This window comes from Pleurodeles waltl, chromosome 4_2, assembly GCF_031143425.1.
Source record: "Pleurodeles waltl isolate 20211129_DDA chromosome 4_2, aPleWal1.hap1.20221129, whole genome shotgun sequence".
In the NCBI taxonomy this organism is placed as follows: domain Eukaryota; kingdom Metazoa; phylum Chordata; class Amphibia; order Caudata; family Salamandridae; genus Pleurodeles; species Pleurodeles waltl.
In genome coordinates this window covers 826283821-826302420 of record NC_090443.1, presented here as the reverse complement: position 1 = coordinate 826302420, position 18600 = coordinate 826283821, and the positions used below count along the sequence as shown (strand labels likewise).

General features: G+C 42.1%; 1 protein-coding gene across 2 annotated transcripts in view; it reads left to right on the top strand.

Moving 5' to 3' along the window:
- Positions 1-18600, top strand: part of ATG4C (autophagy related 4C cysteine peptidase) — a 181931-nt gene that overhangs the window by 140485 nt on the left and 22846 nt on the right. For both annotated transcript variants that reach the window (XM_069232527.1, XM_069232528.1), the window contains exons 8-9: positions 1435-1513; positions 2179-2255. In XM_069232527.1, coding sequence (XP_069088628.1) covers positions 1435-1513; positions 2179-2255 — 156 coding nt within the window. The remainder of the gene's footprint in view (positions 1-1434; positions 1514-2178; positions 2256-18600) is intronic.

Sequence of the window (18600 nt, the reverse complement as noted above, 5' to 3'; positions counted from 1 at the left end):
AATCCTGATACCCATACCACTGTTCACTTCCACCAAGTACCCTATTTTGTTATGGACCAGTATACGACATGTGAACACAGATAACACTCTCACCTTAATGAATTACATCTCTGAATGGTTCTCACATCTCCTAAAGTAATGTAAAGACACTTTCAGGTAATGGTTGGTATGGATAGCATTTCTGGGTCACTGGAGGTAGACAAGGCGTAGTCAGCAGAGGAGGCATCGCCTGGCATTTTTGCATTTGGCACTGTGCTTGGAAGTGAGTCCTCCTTTACCACCTGTTGTATCCTTCATGTTTGTTATCATCTCCTCTTTCTGGTCCCCTCGTAGTCTTATTTAGGCAGGTTTCGCAAGGTTCCTGTCTCCCTCTCATGTATTCCTGAATCTTTTTCACATTAGTGCTGCTGTTCTTCCAAGTACAGTTAAAAGCGCTTGAGGAGGAACTGTCCTTGCTCCTCACCCCTAAGTCAGTCATGTAGCTGACATGTTTCTAAAGGTTCAATCATTCAGGATTTATAAAGTGCAGCAAATCGCCTGTGAGGGTCTCAAGGTGCGGCAAATCTCACGTGAGGGTCTCAAAGCTTGGCAAATCACTTGTGAGGATGTCAAGCCGCAAAGGTTGAAGTGGTATTGTGAGTGCTGGAATTACACAGCTTGGAAGACACAACAAAGACATTTCTAGTATTTCCAGAGGACCATGGGTTGATATTGACTCTGTGCCGTCATCAACATGATCAGTGCAAGGCGTAGTCCTGGTATTAGGCAGTTCACAAGAACGTGCCAATTCTGCATGAGTACATTAGATTCATATTGCTATGAGAAAACGAGTGTTAAAACAGCGTGGTGATTCTGATATTTTCAGTGGTGAAGGTGCCCAGGATGGTGATGCAGCTCTCAGGAATCAATAAGGTTTTCCTTACAAATAGTCACGGTTTGTTCATCTAACAATGATGCGTGTTAGCAGGTAATGAACATTGAGCCCTCTCTACGTCTCCATTGAGAATGTCTATCAATAGATGCCCTCCACACTTCCGTTCTCATCATGCCGTTTTCAGAGATTGTTGTGCTCTGAATTCGAATTTAAATTGTGCCCTAAAACTACATTATTTTGAATAAGGCCTTTAGGCAGCAGTCCTACATTTCCCCGTTAGTTTCTCATGTTCCAGATAAGACCTCTTGATGGGTCCATTGAGGTGGAGGAAGTAACAGTAACTTTCAACCTGGAATTAAATAGGAGACTTCCATTAGACTGCATTTTTTACACATTTAACTTACCATAGTCCTTGAACAATACTAATTCTTACTTACATCGCTACAGGCTCCTTTGCATAATTGGCGGTCAGCATTTGAATGTAGGAAATGATTGTCCACGCATTGCTTTTTTTTTATACAAGTTTGTGATATTTGTGTTTTTTTTTTTTTTTTTAACAGGGTATTTTAAGTCTGGAGTGTTGTGTGGGAATTATCGGTGGCAAGCCCAAGCAGTCGTACTATTTTGTGGGATTCCAAGGTTGGTTCTATGATGAGATGTGATGTTTCAATATTGCCTTTGCTAAGCAGGCGACATAACGTAGAGCCGCCCAGTTGTAGACTGATTAGGATAGCGAAATGAGGACAGAGCCTTATTAATTTACCAGGCCCACCAAAGTCCGGCCATTTGTCTTTCAGCTCTCTCTGTAATTGGTTTTTGTTAAGATGCTGTACAATAATTTCCTCTGCTCCATAAACAAGGCATGCTTTATCCTCTGTTCATTAAAACTCCCTCTGCATTATCCGGTACCTTTACACTCTGTATATTTACATATTTGCTTGTTACCAGTTAAGCAGCCCTAGTTGTTGTTAAACTGACAAGTAACATGCCCCCCCTGTCGTCTCGGGGGCCGCCATCCATTTTTCAGTTTCAGAATGTGAAACATAATTGTTTGTAAAAGTAATTTTATCACCAAAAATGTAATGACAGTCTCATCGCTTTATAAAATTTCTGCTTATACAAGCACATTTGATTATGCAAAAGTTAATCTGTCCTGCAAAAAGCTCTGCGTCAGTCAGTAAAAATCAGTCCGGCAAGCCCCTCCGCGCAGTTTTTTCTCTGCTGCTCTGCATAGAAATTGGATGGTAAGCAGTCCAATAATAAGGTGTTTTTGGGATTACTTGTCTTCTGTTTTGTCCTTGCAGATGACAGTTTGATTTACATGGACCCTCATTACTGCCAGCCTTTTGTAGATGTCAGCACAAAGGACTTCCCTCTCGAGGTAGTATTGCGGAAGATTTGACACTGTTTCCCTCCCAAACCAATCTAAGACTAATTACTTTGTGAAGTGTTCCCTGCCTGCATTCTCTGTATTAGGCACTTGTAAGGTATATGTTGAAATTCTGTTTTTCTTACAAAACTATAATCACCCGCGAAGGTAGAAGGTTAAGTAGTGTGTACCAGAGTTTAATTTATGGTGTGGCTCCTGCCTCGTTTATCTCTGTCGCCATCTTGTTAAACATTGCAAAGCGGCCAAATAAATGATCACGCTTCCAAGCGTCCTCCCGTTAGTCAACTCGGCTGGGCCACGCTGTGGAGCATTCATAATATTTAGAAGGGTGGGGGAGAAACGGGGCGCTGCTCTAGAGAAACACACACGTCTTTTTAAGGCCTTGTGTAGTGCGGCCGTGCCGAGACACCGACCTCTATCGTTTTATTGCGGGATTGTTCATTTCAGCAAGAAAGTGGGAGAGCTGAGCCAACGCCTACGATAGCTACAACCTTTCACATATTTTTACGCTATGCATCTCGGTCTGCTACACACAGTTAAACACAGTCACACACTCAGACCCATACTCAGTCATGCACACGGTCAAATAAGTCACACACCCACTCTTTTCTCTTTTTCTTTTTAGTGTCTAATTCTTTCTTTTCTTTGTCTCTGTTTCTCGCCCTCATTCTTTCCCCTTCTTGGTGTCGATTTCAATTTGTTCAGAAGACGCAACAAATATTCGCTTTGACATTAATGCAAATAATTTTTTTTGCTGCTGAGTCAAATCGAAGCAATGGTGCTGCAGTTAACCATCTACCAAATGCGTCTGTCTACCATAAGTGATGCAGAACGTGGAATTCATGGGTTGGAATGCAGAAGGACAACTTTGCCTTTCAAAATTAATAACGTTGTATTTAAATATATATATTTTTTAATTTAAGCCGGGATCTAGCATGTATTTCAGCGCGTTACAGAGAACAATATGGAAAAAACAAAGGTTATATGCACTGGATTAGATCTAGTTGAACAAACAATTCAAGATTACCATGGAGATAGATTTGGAGAAGAGTGACAGATTGTCAATTTTTGATTAGGAACTATCTGATGAGATGGGCATTCCTAAACTTGGTGAGCAGGGTAAATTTTCTGAGTTAAATGGGGGAAAAAAAGTTCCAGGCTGTGGTTGTCGCTTCAGAAAAGCATTGCTTCTGGGCAGTACTCTGGAGGATTTAAAATTAGGTTATTCAAGCCAAAGTGCTTCCTTGCCTCAGAGTCCTTTCAAACCACCACAGATAGTGAGAACATCTGCTAGGTACAGTGGGTGGTTTTCATCAACAAGACAACATATTCTGAATAATGGGGAGCCAGTGGAGCTTCAAGGCTGGGAAGCGGATGCATGGAGCGCACTTGCAAGACTGTCTTTACCAAAGGCCAGTCTGGCAACCACAAGTGAGTTTTAAAATGGTTGAATGGGATCATGGGGAAGATTTTCTTCAGTGTGTGTAGATGAAAGTCTGCTGCAGTGAGGACCTTGTTGTTCAGTGGGCTCGTTGTGCGAGCTGAGTCCAGTGTGAACACTAAGGCTTTAACAAAATTGTGTGTGTGTGTGGGGGGGGAGAATCCTTCTAAGTTTATTGATTGCTAGGTAGTGGAATCAGGCCTATTATTGAAAGAAGTTGGGAGAAGTAGGAATCCATTTTTGTCATGATTTAGAAGAAATTACTCCAGCGGTAAGCGCGTCATTAGTGGAGGCGGTGGCACCAACACACGGGGCATGAGCCCTTTAAAAAAACTTGCTTCGCGCTCCCGCAAACGCGGGAAGCGCGTCATTAGTGGAGGCGGCGGCAGTACCAACACATGGGGCAGGAGCCCTTTAAAAACTTGCTCCCGCAACCGTGGGAAGCGCGTCATTAGTGGCGGCACCAACACACAGGGCAGGAGCCCTTTAAAAACTTGCTTCGCGCTCCCGCAACTGTGGGAAGCGCGTCATTAGTGGAGGCGGCGGCGGCACCAACACACGGGGCAGGAGCCCTTTAAAAACTTGCTTCGCGCCCCCCGCGGGACGCGGGCGGGCCCGTCTTGCGCCCGTCATCGCCCAATAGAGGCTGGGCTGGGCCACCCCTCTTTCATCTCCAGTGGAGGGTGACTATTTATACATTTACTATATATTGGGGATCATTTTGGAGCCTTTTTAGTGGGTCTAGTGGGTTTTTAATATTTTTAATTTTTTAGTCTGTTTTGTTTGTTATTTAGTTATTGAAACATTTTGTTAAAATAGGCAGGAAAAGAGGTCCGTTAACTGGTCCCATGGGAGGGGGTGGTGGCGGCAGTAGACAGGGAAGTGGCACCACCACATTGGACTCCTTCCTCGCAAGAGCTGTTGGGGTCGTAACGAAGGAGATTGATCTGGCAGAAAGGAGGTTATCCATGGAACTGGAGGACTCTCGTCTGGCCCCAATAGATAGTGGTCCTTGTGAGGTTGTGGATGTGGAGGTGACTTATCCGGGGGGAGACCAATGTACTGTTATGGTTGCTGTTGAACCTGCTCAAATTGAGCTAATAGAGACTACAGAGGGTTCTGGAGGCCAAGGCCCTTCCAGAAGAAGCAAAATAATTTTATTATCTTCTCCCCTGGCCTGCCCCCTGGATAAATGTAGCCCCCCCCCGAGGGAAAAAAAAGGTCTTAAAGAAATCGATTCCCAAGTCGAAAACATCCCCCTTGGAACTCCCTAAAGGTACGAGTAGTGACCCTGCACCTTGCCAGCAGCTGGGTTGTGATATTACTATTTTATTGTCAAAATTTCGTGAAATGATCCAGGAGATTTTATCCCCCGTTGTGGCGAAACTATCGGCCATAGAAAAGGCAGTTTCTCTGATATCTGTGCAAGGAAGTCAGGGGAGGCACTGTGTAGGTGGATGTGTGGCCCCGACCAGGCGATCCCATCCTTGTGAGGAGTTGCTCCTGCCGGAGGACGCTGCAGGGCCATTGGGGCCTCTGGGAAAATCATCTCAGTTATTGGTTAATTCTGGAAATTCTGGGGGTCAGGGCGCTCATGCTGAGATTGCGCCGGCTGCACCGACTTTTATATTAAGGGCGGATAGGACTGTCAATAGGCCTAGCTGTAGTAGGCAGCCTGATCCTGAATTTGTGGTAGCGGGGGGGGGGGGCGACCAACAGCTGGTTGGGAATAATAATCTGAATCTCCTGACGGCCAGGCCTTCATTGACCTGTTTGGATCTCCCCCCAGCTTGTGCCCCCTATGTGGTGGTATTGACGAATGTACCTGCTCTTGCCCCTGGGGTAACTGAGTCCACGGCCCAACTCGCAAACAAGGCTGGATATTGGTTGAGTAAGAACTGTGATTTATCATGTAAGCATTTCAATATTATTCTGTTTGCCAGAAGAATTGGATGGGTTGGGCCCAAAAATAAGGTGGGGGATGAAGATTGTATTATTATAAATGTTAGATACCCAGCCCTGAGTCAAAGGCTCCTTTCTACCTATGACCTGCTGTATTTAGAGCTGGTACAATTGGTATGGTCCCTTTGGGTTATTTTTATGACCACATGCGATTGAGTGCCGGGGTGTTTCCGGGTTCTGGTAGGTTCCCCCCCTGGGTCAGAATAGTCACCAGGCAACCAGCAGAAGAACTGTCACTAACAGTAATTTATCCTTGGAAGGGGTGGACTGACAATGCGCCAAGACCCTGGCTATACGGGAAGAGGTGCCCCCACAGTGTAAACTTATCTCATGGAATATTGCGGGCTATGATGCTAAGTTATCTGATCAGGCGTGGATTAGGTGTGTGACTAATTTTGATGTGATCATGCTTCAGGAAACCTGGTCAGAGGGGTTGTCTGTGTGGGATGGGTATAACAGATTTGCAATTCCAGCTGTGAAGTCTCTTGGTGGCCGCTCAAAAGGTGGCTTGGTTACCCTAATCCGCCTCTCTAAGATAGTGGGTGCTTTTCAAATTAACTGCAATCACCAAGGTATATTGCTGGTATGGGTAATTTTCTCTAATAATTTTAATATTTTACTGGTTAACTTTTATAACGCTGTGTGGGATATGGGATGCCAAATTGGGGCCCTGTTTTCCGTTCTTCAGGGTTTGAAACACAGAATGGAGGAGATGGGGTTAGAATTCTGTGCTATTGTCTCTGGAGACTTTAATGCTAAACTGGGGAGGCTCAGTACTGTAATCCCTTTATTTTTGACTGCGAGGATTATTCAGTGGATGGTCTGCAGGACTCCAGAGGCAGGGTTCTAATCAAGGAACTCAGGAAGATGGGCCTTCTGAATTTGTGTGATATAGAAGCCGTAGGCACTCATCAACTCCCAACCTATGTGGGAAGAGGATCTGAATCCACTATTGACTATATGTATATAGACCTGGTGATTGGGAGGGAGGTGCTGGGGGAGAGTTTCAGTGATCATAATTCCCTTATAGTATCCTTTAAACTCACCGGGGCCCTACGTAATTTAGGACGAGGTAGGCCGGTAGTAGTGGAGATAAAGGACCAGGGTAGACGGCTTGGGTGGAAGCAAGTGGATTCCCTAAAAGTTGTAGAAAGGGTGGTGGGGGAAAATGTACATTTATTTATGGACACACTCTTGACAGAGGCTCCTAATCCTAAAACTGTTATGAATGAAATAACAATAGTAAATGCAATAGTGAGAGACTGCCTTTTTTCAGTAAGCAGCCAACCTAGTAAACGTAATTGTGGTTGGTACGATAAGACCTGCTATGTTGCAAGGGCAAAACTGAAGATGGCCACTAAGAAACATCCTAGAGATTGGGTCCTCGTAAAAGAAGCTAGAATGAAATATAAGAGGGCCCTGAGGGATAGCAAGATAAAACATAAAGATAAAGCCTGGGAAGAGTTAGAACGTGCCATAGCTCTGAAGGATCCTGGCCTGTTTTGGAAAGTGGTAAATGGAGGTTCCTTTGGAACAGATACATCTGAGGGCCTTGGCTGTAACATCGCCCCGGAAGCATGGGTAATTCACTTTTGTAGTGGTTCTCCCCTAAGAAATAACCGGGAGAATGAGTATGAGATGGCTCCGAACCTAGCAATTAGGTTTTCGCTCCAGGAGGTTATGGATGCGATACAGAGTAGTGCGAGCAATAAAGCTCCGGGCCCGGATTCGATCCCTATGGACTTGTATAAAGCGAACCCCCAGTTATGGGCACCTGTTCTCTTAAATGTCCTTAATGCAGCAGTTACTGTGGGTACCCCTGCCTCTTGGAGACTGGCATGTATTGTCCCAGTGTTTAAAAAGGGCGACCGAAATGATCCTAAGTCCTACCGCCCTATTTCTCTACTGGACTCTTCGGTGAAGATTCTGGGACGGATTATTTTAAGGCGTCTGGAGTCCTGGATGATAGGGAATGATATCTTAAGCCGGGACCAGTATGGTTTTAGGGAAGGCCTTGGCACGCGAGATCAATGTCTCAACCTACTAATGCTGATCGGCAAATATACGCAGGTTAGGAAAGGTACGCTCTACCTTGCTTTTATGGATCTTAGCTGTGCCTTTGTTAAGGTGAACCGGTCTATATAATGGGAAAGATTAAATCAGCTAGGGCTGGATCCTAATATTGTAGAGTTGCTCCGATATTTACGTTCTGGGACGGTTGCAAATGTGAGGGTGGGGTCGAATGGGAAATGCTCAGAGGCCTTTAAGCTTTCAAGGGGTGTGCGCCAGGGGTGTGTTCTGGCTCCTACTTTGTTCCTTCTATATACAAATGGATTGTCTCATTTTCTGATGAAACATTGTAGGGATGTTCCAAAGGTGAATGGTACTGATATCCCTGTGCTAACGTACGCAGATGACGCAGTCCTCATGGCCCGTACTGTGAATGGTGTCCGGGAAATAGTTAGAGCTTATGCCTCCTTTATGTCAGCTTTGGGTTTAGAGGTCAATTTTAAGAAATCTCATTTTATGGTGTGTGGAAGACCCCTGAGTAGGGTGGGGGAGCTAAGGGTGGAGGATCAAATTATTAGTAGGGTCCATGAGTTTCCATACCTAGGGATTATTTTTGATGAGAAAGGATCTTGGAAACCTTGTATTGCCAGTAGGGGTGTGCTTTTTCACGCAGCAGTTGGCGCAACTTTTGACTTTGCTGTAAGGGTAGGTAGTAAACCCATCAAGCCTTTGCTTGAAATTTATAGGCGGAAATGCCTCCCCGTCCTGCTGTATGGTGCTGCACTTTGGGGGAATAGGGACTCCCGAGTCCTTACGGTGGAAGAAAATCGGTTCTGTAGAAGGCTATTGGGAGTTGGCCAAAATATCCCTGGTTTTAGCCTTCATTTGGAGCTGGAGCTTGAGTTTGTCCAGGACACTATTCAATTGGCTCCCCTTCTGCTATGGATCTCAATTTGGACTAACGAACATGCCACTCTGAATAGGGATATCTTAAAGGATTGTCTGGCTTGTGACAATGTAAAGAATATTCCCTGGTTGATGCACATAAGAAAGATGGCTCGTGATTTGGGGCGACCTGAATTGGTTGATTATCCTGAAGGCCTGACCAGTTGTGATAAGAAATGGGTTAAGGAGAATTTTTTAAGAATCCAGAAGAACAGGAGGGAGGGGGAGGCCTTAGGGAAAAAATCGATCAGGGATTTCATTATGTTAAAGATGTGGGTAGGTCCTCAGCGCTATCTCTTAGAGATAAAGGATGTGAGGGAAAGGTCTCTCATAACCCGTTTCCGTTTGGGGATCATCAGAAGTAATCTGTGTTTCCCGTTAGCTCAGTATGGGGACAAATGTATTAGACCCTGCCCCTGTGATGGGGTGTCCCAACAGACCTTGCCCCATTTTACTTTGTTTTGTGTTTTTTATGCACCATTCAGAACTCGTTTTTTATACCTCTCCTAAGCCCAAGGGTTTTGTGCAATATCGTCCTGCTTTTATGTGGCTGCAGATGGCCTCAGATGTATTGGTGTGGAAGGGGCTGGGATCATTCCTGAAGAGAGCTATTACTTGGCGTAACAATGTAGAGTTTTTAGAATGAATCTTTCTATTTTATTGTTTCTTTGCATGTGGTTATATATGTTTTTACTCCTGATGGGTGTTCTTATTATTTATGGTTTTATTGCTATTTTTAACAAATGTATTGGAGATTATTTATTGTAATGGATGAATTTTTTTCATACCGAATAAAAGTTATTAATATTATTATACTCCAGCATTAAAGTTTGTAGTTGGGAATCACAGTTTCTCAGGATTGTGATATCTTAGTTAGTTGTGATTTTAGGTATAATTCACTGTCGTCTGCATATTGGTGCTTGGTGACTGACACCTGAGTGTTTTTTTTTTTTTAAGAATCTGAACATGTGGCTCCATGTAGAAATTGAGTAAACTGATGGTTAGGATTGAACCTTGGGAGCAAACACTTAACACTTTGACTGTGGTAGATGTGTAGTCACCAGACTTCACAATTTGTTGTCTATTTGCAAGAAAAGATGCCAGCCAACACACAGTTTTGCTGTAGAATTGTATGTAGTTTTCTAGTGTTTGGAAAAGCCTGTCGTGGTCAGTCATGTCGGAGGCGGCCGACAAATCTAGCAACATAGCAAGCATTGCCTCTGTCCGGAATATGGTGTATTTCAACAACTACTTTTATGGTTAATGATGCTATGCTGTACCTGGTTCTGATGTTGGACTGGTAGCCAGCTAGCCAACCTTCTTTCGAACAACTTTTTAAAAATTGTTTAACATCTGTTATTTCAATGGCCTTTCTTGCACTGGTAGTTTTCATTCTTGGTGGTTGTTCAATGGTTGTTTAGGATCAAGGATATGCATTTTGATTTGGGGTGATATGGCTGCTTTTCAGTGATGTTGAAAATATTCCTTGGTCTAATGAGGCATTGTTCAGATAAAGCTAAGTGCCCAAGAAAATGGGAAAATGTCCTTGATTATTTTGGTGCGGGGGAGGTAATAATCATAGTTTGAGTTTTAGGTGTTGGATAGATTTAGCAAGATCCTCGGTTGAGAAGTATAAGGTATTCCATGTATTAGAGTACTCCGTAGGAGGGGATGAAAACATGGTGATTGGATCAAAATTATCTTTTATTAATTGCATATTTTTAGTGAAGTCTTAGTTGACTCTCGTGAGGTTCAAAAGATAAACACTGTGAGGAATGGAGAAGTTTCTGATATGCCAGGAAGTGCTTGGGTATCATTTGCAATAACATTATATGGGCTGCATTCTACATTCATTTTACTATTGAGATAAGTTTATATTTTTTCCTCAGTTTCCTTAGTTTGGAGAGTCGTTGTGGGGGATTATATTTTCTGTATTCATTCTCACTTTCCTGAGAATGGGTCTAGTTTGCCACATGAGTCTTAGAAACAAGATTGGCTTGGCTTTGTGCATGTTTATTGAGTTGTAGAGGTGCCATTTCGTCATTATTATTCAGATGGTGGGCTGGTATTCAGATTTTGCTTCTTGAGTATTTTCAGTGGGGTCTTGTTTGATTTTTAGGATGATGTGATCTTGGAGGGCAGGAAGTGAGAATTTATTCATCGTGCAAACAAGGTTTCTTTGGGTGTTAGGGAAAGTGAGGGAGAAAAGAGTGAAAATATGGAAAGGGTTAAGAAGATGGTCGAAACAATATTTGGTTGTAGGCAGCAAGCATCTGACATGATGAGAGCCATCAATAAAAAGTTGTGACATTTGATTTTGGTATAGATGGGGATGGTACATAGTTGCTGGAGGTCGTGCAGTGATTGTAGTGTATTTGAATAGTTTCTTATTTTTTTGTATGTGTTTTGTATTGGAATTTAGTTTTATTCCTTTCAATATTTTTAGGCATATTATGATGATACCTAATTTTAAAGTATATATTTGTAAAATTATTATATTTCTTTAATTATTATAGATTTTAGTCTTTGACATATATTAGATTTAATAACTTATTTTTACATTGTATTTGTTTTTACATTTTTAAGAATAATTATTTGTTTATATTGTCGTGTATCCCTTCATTAACCTATTTAGTCCAACAAACATACTTGCATGTCCACCACTCAAATTAACTCCCATTTCCCTATACGAATCCACCAATAATCCTTTTTGGGTTCTGGAGTAGTGTGCTACTTGCCAAAAAGTGCTTTGATGCCTCGTCAAGGTAGTAAGCGCTATATGAATACAATTACAATTGTGCTGTATATATTGTGTTGTATTCATCTGTTTTTATTTAGAAAATGTTTATGTAATGCATCTTTTAATTCATAATTTCATTAAAAAAAAAATATTTAAAAATGTCTAAAGTTCTTTTAAAGATAAATGTGTCTGTGCGAATTTCTTTTTCTTAGTAAAGTTATTAAATATGTATACTTACCTAGGCAACATCGGTATTTGGTATGTGCTATTTTTGTGTTCAATATTTTTGTACTTTACATTACAAGTATGTAAACTCAATATTTTCATCCTCAACATTTTTTTCTGTGACATTTTGGTATTGCAATATTTTTTATATCTATCTTCTGTCATACAGTCATATTAGAACCCAGCTACTCCTCCAGTCAATTGTTGATTGTGTTTTTGCTTTTCAACCAGAACAGCACTTCACTCCCTTTTGGCTAGATTTCCAGTGTACAAATACTACTCATTAAAGGCTATCTGCTGTCAAACTAAATAAAAATATTGAGGTAATGAACTTGCGTTTATACTCTCTCCTTTCCAAAGTTGCCCTTCTCCTTTTTGTGTTCTCTAAATACATTACTTCATGTTCCATTTTTCTGCTCACTGGTAAGAAGTTAGTTCTACCTACTGTTTGTTCTCTATCAGTGACTGAGCTAATGGGATGTTTAACTCAGCTAAAGAGCGGAAAAATGCTCTGAGAAGAGAGCCATGGGAGAACTTACTAGCTGCATGCTCACTAAAGGATAGCTCAGCCTTTTGGAAGGTGGTGAACCAGCCCCACTTTAACTCGGATGATTTGTCCATCCTGGCGCTAACAGTCCCGGCACATGCCAGGGTCACCCATTTTGAGTAAATTTACAACCAGGAGGGAGCTACATCTCTTCCTATAAGCTCCAGAGAGAAGGATGAACCACATTTGAGTTGAGCAGAGGTGAAAAATGCAATTTGAGCCCTCCCCTCGTTGAAAGTCCGGGCCCGGATGGGGTTCCTGGGGATTTGTTTTAATTGTGTGTTGACCCTGGGCCCCTATCATTACATCATATTCAAATGCTGCGGCGCGAGGACCCATGCCTCAATCATGGTATAAATCAGTGAATGTCTCAGTCTTTATAAAAGGAAATAGAGCCGACCCTGCTTCTTACAGGCCCATATCTTTAGTAGGTGTAGAAGTTAAAATCGTTGGCCGGGTTCTGTGAATCAGTTAACAGCTTGGACAGGCGATCACAATATCTTTTCAGATTTACAATATGGTTCAGAGCAGGGTGGGGGAGGATAAAGCAGAACTTGAATCTATATTTGCTTATTAGCAAACAGATGAAAGCTAAAAAGGGAGCTATTCACTTGGCGCTCATGGACCTCAGCACAGCTTTTGATACTGTTAACAGAGCTAAGCTCTGGGCCGAGCTAGAGTCCATGGGGATGGAGAAGTCACTGGTCACTTTTCTGCGTAATTTGCATGACGGGCTTACGGCCTCAGCGAGATATGGCCCCAATAGTGAGTGCATGACTCACTTTTAAGATGAGGAGGGGAGTCTGACAGGTCTGTATGCTACCACATTTTCTGTTTATCCTTTCTATTAACCGGCTAGAAATATTTTTGAATGAACAATGTCAGGACGTCCCGATGGTTTGGGGGCAAACTTGTACTCGCGCTGCTGTATGCGGTTGAAAGTTTTAATTGCGCAAACTGACAATGGTCTGCCAAATTGTTGATTGTTTTATCACCTTTATGGATAGTTTGGATTTGTAGACTTGTTTTTCTGAATTGCACATTATGGTAATTGGTCCAAAGAGTGTTAAAAACCAGGAAACATGATTAACGAATATCACGTAAGTAGGGTTGATAATTTTCGATATTTGAGTATTTTATTGGGCTCCTTGCTGGAGTGGCACACACTGATTAACAGTAACTTACAGTGCTTAAATAGAGTTACGCATGACATAGCTGACTTCTTTAGGCGCCTAGGACACACCCACATCAACTCCACCATTGGTACTTATAAAGCGAATTGCATTCCCACCGTAAACTATAGATGAATGATCTGGGGATATACAACTTGTACATCAATCCAGGTTGCAGAAAATACAATTTAAAGATGGATGTTAAAGATCCCACAGAGTGCTCCCACAGAGATTGCTCATGAAGAAGTGGGTTTGAGCTACATTTTGGATTTCATCCAAATCCGCCCACTCCTTCTGTGACTCTGTCTGACTGAAACATGAACTCTCCTTTAACAGACTTATTTTAAGAGATTGTATGGGTCTGGAAACCCAGAATCGCATACTGTGGTTGTGAGCGCACTCTGACTGACCTTGATAGACCTGAACATTTTCTTGATCTGGACTGTATCAGCAAAAGAAGGGACATCTTGTGGGTCAGCCTGCTTTTTTTTCCCCAAGGGAAAAGGCAAGCACTTGCGCTTGCTAAGATCTCTCTGATCTACTATTATTTGGTCAAGTGTACAAGTACTATTGACTTTTATCTGACCTTAGATATGTCATGCCATCATAGAAGAAGTTTGATATACTTCAGATTGAATCTGTTCCCTCAGCTCATGTTTGGGTGGCACAATACGTCGGAGTCTCCTGTATGTACTTGTGATTTAGTCTCTATTCCGGACACTTTGTATATTGTTTTTATCCGTCTTAAATATAAAACACTGTGATATAATTGTATCCCCCCGCTTTTGCTGCTGATGACTTTGTTGTGTGGACAGCTTTGTTATATTTGAAATTTCTATCCACCCCGAATATGTTTTTATGTATCCTGGTCCTTATCTGGAGTTTAAATTCAAGTTGTTGAGATGTTTTTTATTTGTGGCCTATTTTAACATGTTTGCTTTTTGTTATGCCACAATGAATTGTTTGGTTTTATGTACTTCTATGATTTACATTGTTCAAATTGAATAAAGTGATACTTGAAAGAGCTAATCTTTCTACATGAGTTTCCTTTTTGTCAGATCCTGTTGTGTGCGGTCTTGTCTTATCTATCAGGATTCAGGGAGTGCATGGTTTGTATGTGGCTGCCTTTTTGGTAGAAAAATGCCTATATATTCTGTGAATCCAGAATCAGCCTAGAAAAAATGGGTTTCACAGGAAACGCATGACTTTATTCCCCATGGACAGATAGCACCTATTAGTACAAATGACCTAACATCAGAGGCAGTAAGATTATCAGAAGCTAGAACTTTCACAAAGAAGCATATTTTCTCTAATCTGATTTCCCCACTCCTGACAAACAAAAGGTATTTCAATCCTGACCCAGATATTGTGAAAGGGTTCTGGCAGAATAAGTGCAATAATAAACTTCAAAAAGGTGCCCGCTTGCCCTGGAGTTCCATAATCTCATATACAAAGTTTGATGTGATTGAAAATCTAAACAGTAGAATAGAAGTTTCAGGTTCTGAGAACTGGAGTAGAGCTTCCTTGGGAGTCAAGGACTTCCCATTGACAAAAAAGAATACATTTTTCAGGATCTTATTGACTTCTGTGCTGATACATTCCATGTGTATACCTTGTTGATATGTTTACCTTCCTTCAGTTTCTTAGGAAGGGGAGTTACCAATTCACTGAATTTCAATATGTTTGAGTTCTCAATAATAATTTTCAATCTTATAAAATACTGAAAACGGGTAACATGCAAATTTGAAATTCAAGAATACATATAAGCTTTGAGTCCAGTGCGTTAAGTAATGGGACGGGATATCGAAAATGCTCTCTCGTATATAGATGATGGTATATTACTTAATTTCTACTCCTAAATTGCAGTATTATTTATTTAGTACAGTAAAAGATCATGAGATTTTCATACAGAAATGCTTTTTCACAGAAATCTGCACTAAGGAACTTACATTATTTTTAGTTGACCCATGATTTATCAAAAATGAGGTTGACGACATGGACGGACGTTACATTAAACAGCATCTCAAGAGATGGCAAATTCAAGGTGATAGTTATAATGCAAGTGAGAGGGATCAAGCTGAGTTCTTGTTTGTCTTGCAATCACCAACTCAAGAAGCAGGGTCTTCAATGTGAATTTGAATCCTTTTAGGAATAAGATGGCTTTTGAGCTAGAGGAAGCACACCCTACTGATGAGAGCTGAACAGATAGTATGAACAGAAGGATGACTGGGAACAACAGTTTAGATACTATAAGAAGATGGTGATGATCAGATAGCATGCACTTTTGTGTGTCATGAATATGATGAACAAAGGCATGAATATCTAGCGGCACCATACAGATGTCAGAAGAGGATAATGCAGAGACACGTAGGTGGTCACACTGGAGAAAGCCTTTTAATGAGACTGCCCTTCACCTTTCTGCATGCAAGTTGAAAGGAGAGAGCTTAATAAGCTCAGGGCAGCTGCCCATATTAGGAAATTCAAGTGATGCAATGAGGCAACTGTGGAGTTTAGCATCAGACAGACTGGAGTTTCCTGATATACCTAAGTTCTACACAACCCCATACCTGTCTCCTTCATGCTAGCAGTGGGAGGAATGGTGCATTGATATTCTTATCAGGATATAGGACACTTTTTATTTCTTGTAAGCAGCAAAGAAGTAGATGAATTAGGTCACCTGTGCTCCAGTCAGTAATCATCTGAGAACCATGTGAAGCCAATCACGATGACCGTTTCACCTAGTCAAAATGTCGCAGACACCCCCTTCATTCCAGCTATTTTTTTTAAGCCCTGGTCTGGTTATTCCGTCTTCCAATGACATCTTCTCCTTATATTTAATTTACCCCATATTCCTTTATATTTCTCTGCTTGAGCATAGCAAAGAGCCCCTTGAGTCTACTCTTCGAGATGTATCTGCAACAAGAGTTATGAACTAATTTAAGACGTATTCACACCTCATTAACTCACAAAAGTAAGCATGGGGAAATTTCTGTAGGATCCCTCCAGCGGAGTCTTGTTCCTGCACTTCCCACTGGTGGCCAGACCTTGGTTCCCTTACATATGTTTTTGTACATTGCTTCTGCCTTCATTCAAAGGCCTATCCTTCCCAGCTCTTTGCCAGATGTGTCGCTTTGCACCCCCTCCCCGTGTATTTGCAGATCTCTACTTTTATGGTTCTGGGTTTGATTGCCCAGGCAGACAACTATCAGTAAAGCAAGTTTGAGGAAAGGACAGAGAAACCCTGAAATTGAGAAATTCCCAATCGCTCAGCTGCTTTATGGGTGCATTCGGGATCTGTGCCCAACTGTCTATCTTTGGTGTTTCAGGTCCTTCCCATTCTCAGCTTTGCTAGTCTTTTGGCCCATGATTAGAATAGACTTGGACACAGTGGTCCTGGGCCGGTTTTCCAGCACAATATTTGTTTTATTGTTGTCAATTTTCCTTTGTCATTTTGCCCGTCTGGTCTGTTGTTCTGCAACTTTACAAACGTCTATCAGATATGCCCATAAGAGGTCATGTGACTGAAAGCACATCAATAAAATCTTGAGCCTTGGAGATAGCCTCACCCAGATCCACCAACTTAATCAGAGTCTTGTTCAGCAAACTGACACAGTGCATCTCTATGGTATGAATGATGCACGAGGAACGTGTAAATTCTCCAGCATTATGACACCATGGGTGCCTTTGAGAGCACTGCTACTGCAAACTGGTCAACTTCAAATACTTTGACTATTTGTACAGTGTACAATGAGAGCACACTATCTGCCACACTCCTTCACTTAACACCAGAGAGCAAATATCACTCTGTGTTCCATCACTCGCTATAAATGTTTAATGTAGATCAGTTCCTGAATACAGCCAGAGTTGGTGGTGTGCCTACCCTTGTCTTACATTTATAGTTATTTTGGTTGACTACCTGTTGTGATCTGTTACATGTGTGTTCTACATGTGAAGTTCACAGTTTCATGGTTGTTCATATATGCACATGCAGTCCTTGGCAGCAGGGGTAATGACAGATACTCTTATGTCATTGCTATATACACCCATTGCGCCCCCCCACTTTAAGTTAATGTGGTCGGCGTCCAGTCTGGTAGAGAATTAAGCCCTTCTGAGCTACCTCGGTACAGCCTCTGATCTTATGCTGTCATGTATTTCACCCTCTGCTGTGGGTGTAGGGCATTGGACTGTGGCCTGATCTTATGCTGTCATGTATTTCACCCTCTGCTGTGGGTGTAGGGCATTGGACTGTGGCCCTGTAGCTAAAGCTACAATGATGTCATTATGAAGCCCCACAATCATGGGTATAGTGTGCAGTACCCGACAGGCCTCAATGATTTTGAAAAATACTTGAGAAAATGTTGCATTGTGAAGCTTGCTATCTGTGTCGATCAGACATTTTAATTGGGACTTTAAGATTGTAGGTGTCGATGCTATGATACCTGTGATATTGCAGATTGGCATCTAGAGAAGTGGTTGTAGTTCATACTCACTGTCCTTTGCATTGCTTTGCATTTGTCATCCGATTTCATGTGACTTTTGCCATCCTCCTCCCCACATTTCGAGTCATCCTCACCATACACACATACGTGTTTCTGAATGATCCACCTCAACTTTGGCAGCAAACGCTACACGACTGTTCAAGTCATTGCTCTGGCTGGAAAATGTAAGTTAAGTGAACGATGTTGGCCCTTGCTAACAAGCTCTAATGGGTGACTGAGCATTTTAGGAGTGGCGCACCGTACTGCTACCACTAGTAATTTTGATGCTAACTCTACTACTAGCTGAAAGTGTTTCTATGTTGGTGTTTAGCATGTTGTGGGGCTTCAGTGGCACGTATGTTAGTCATGAGCAACTTATACCTTCTACTATATGTGCAAGACAGTTGTATTTTGGTTTGCATTGCATGTACTAGTTGTGACTTGGTGATGTGTGTAACTCTTAGAACTAGCTAGCCTTGGAAGGTGGCTCTAGTGATCCTTTGGAACGAGCTGGTTGTCAGAAAAGGCTAGATTGCTCGTAATTTGATCTGTGCTGGGATAGCCCATTGGTTCTTCCTCCCGCTCGCTGTTCATGTCCTCTGTGATGTGATGTGGTGTGGGGGAGGTTATCTGGCACTTACCTCCCCATTGGACCTGCTGTACAGGGTAACTCGCACTTTGGGCTAGATGTACGAAAGGATTTTACCCATTCTGTGTCTATGGGAAAAAGCTTTCGTACATATGGCCCTATGTGTAGTCTTTCCCTCATTTTCCTCTCATCTTCCTTTGCCTGATCTGCACATCAAGACCATGTCT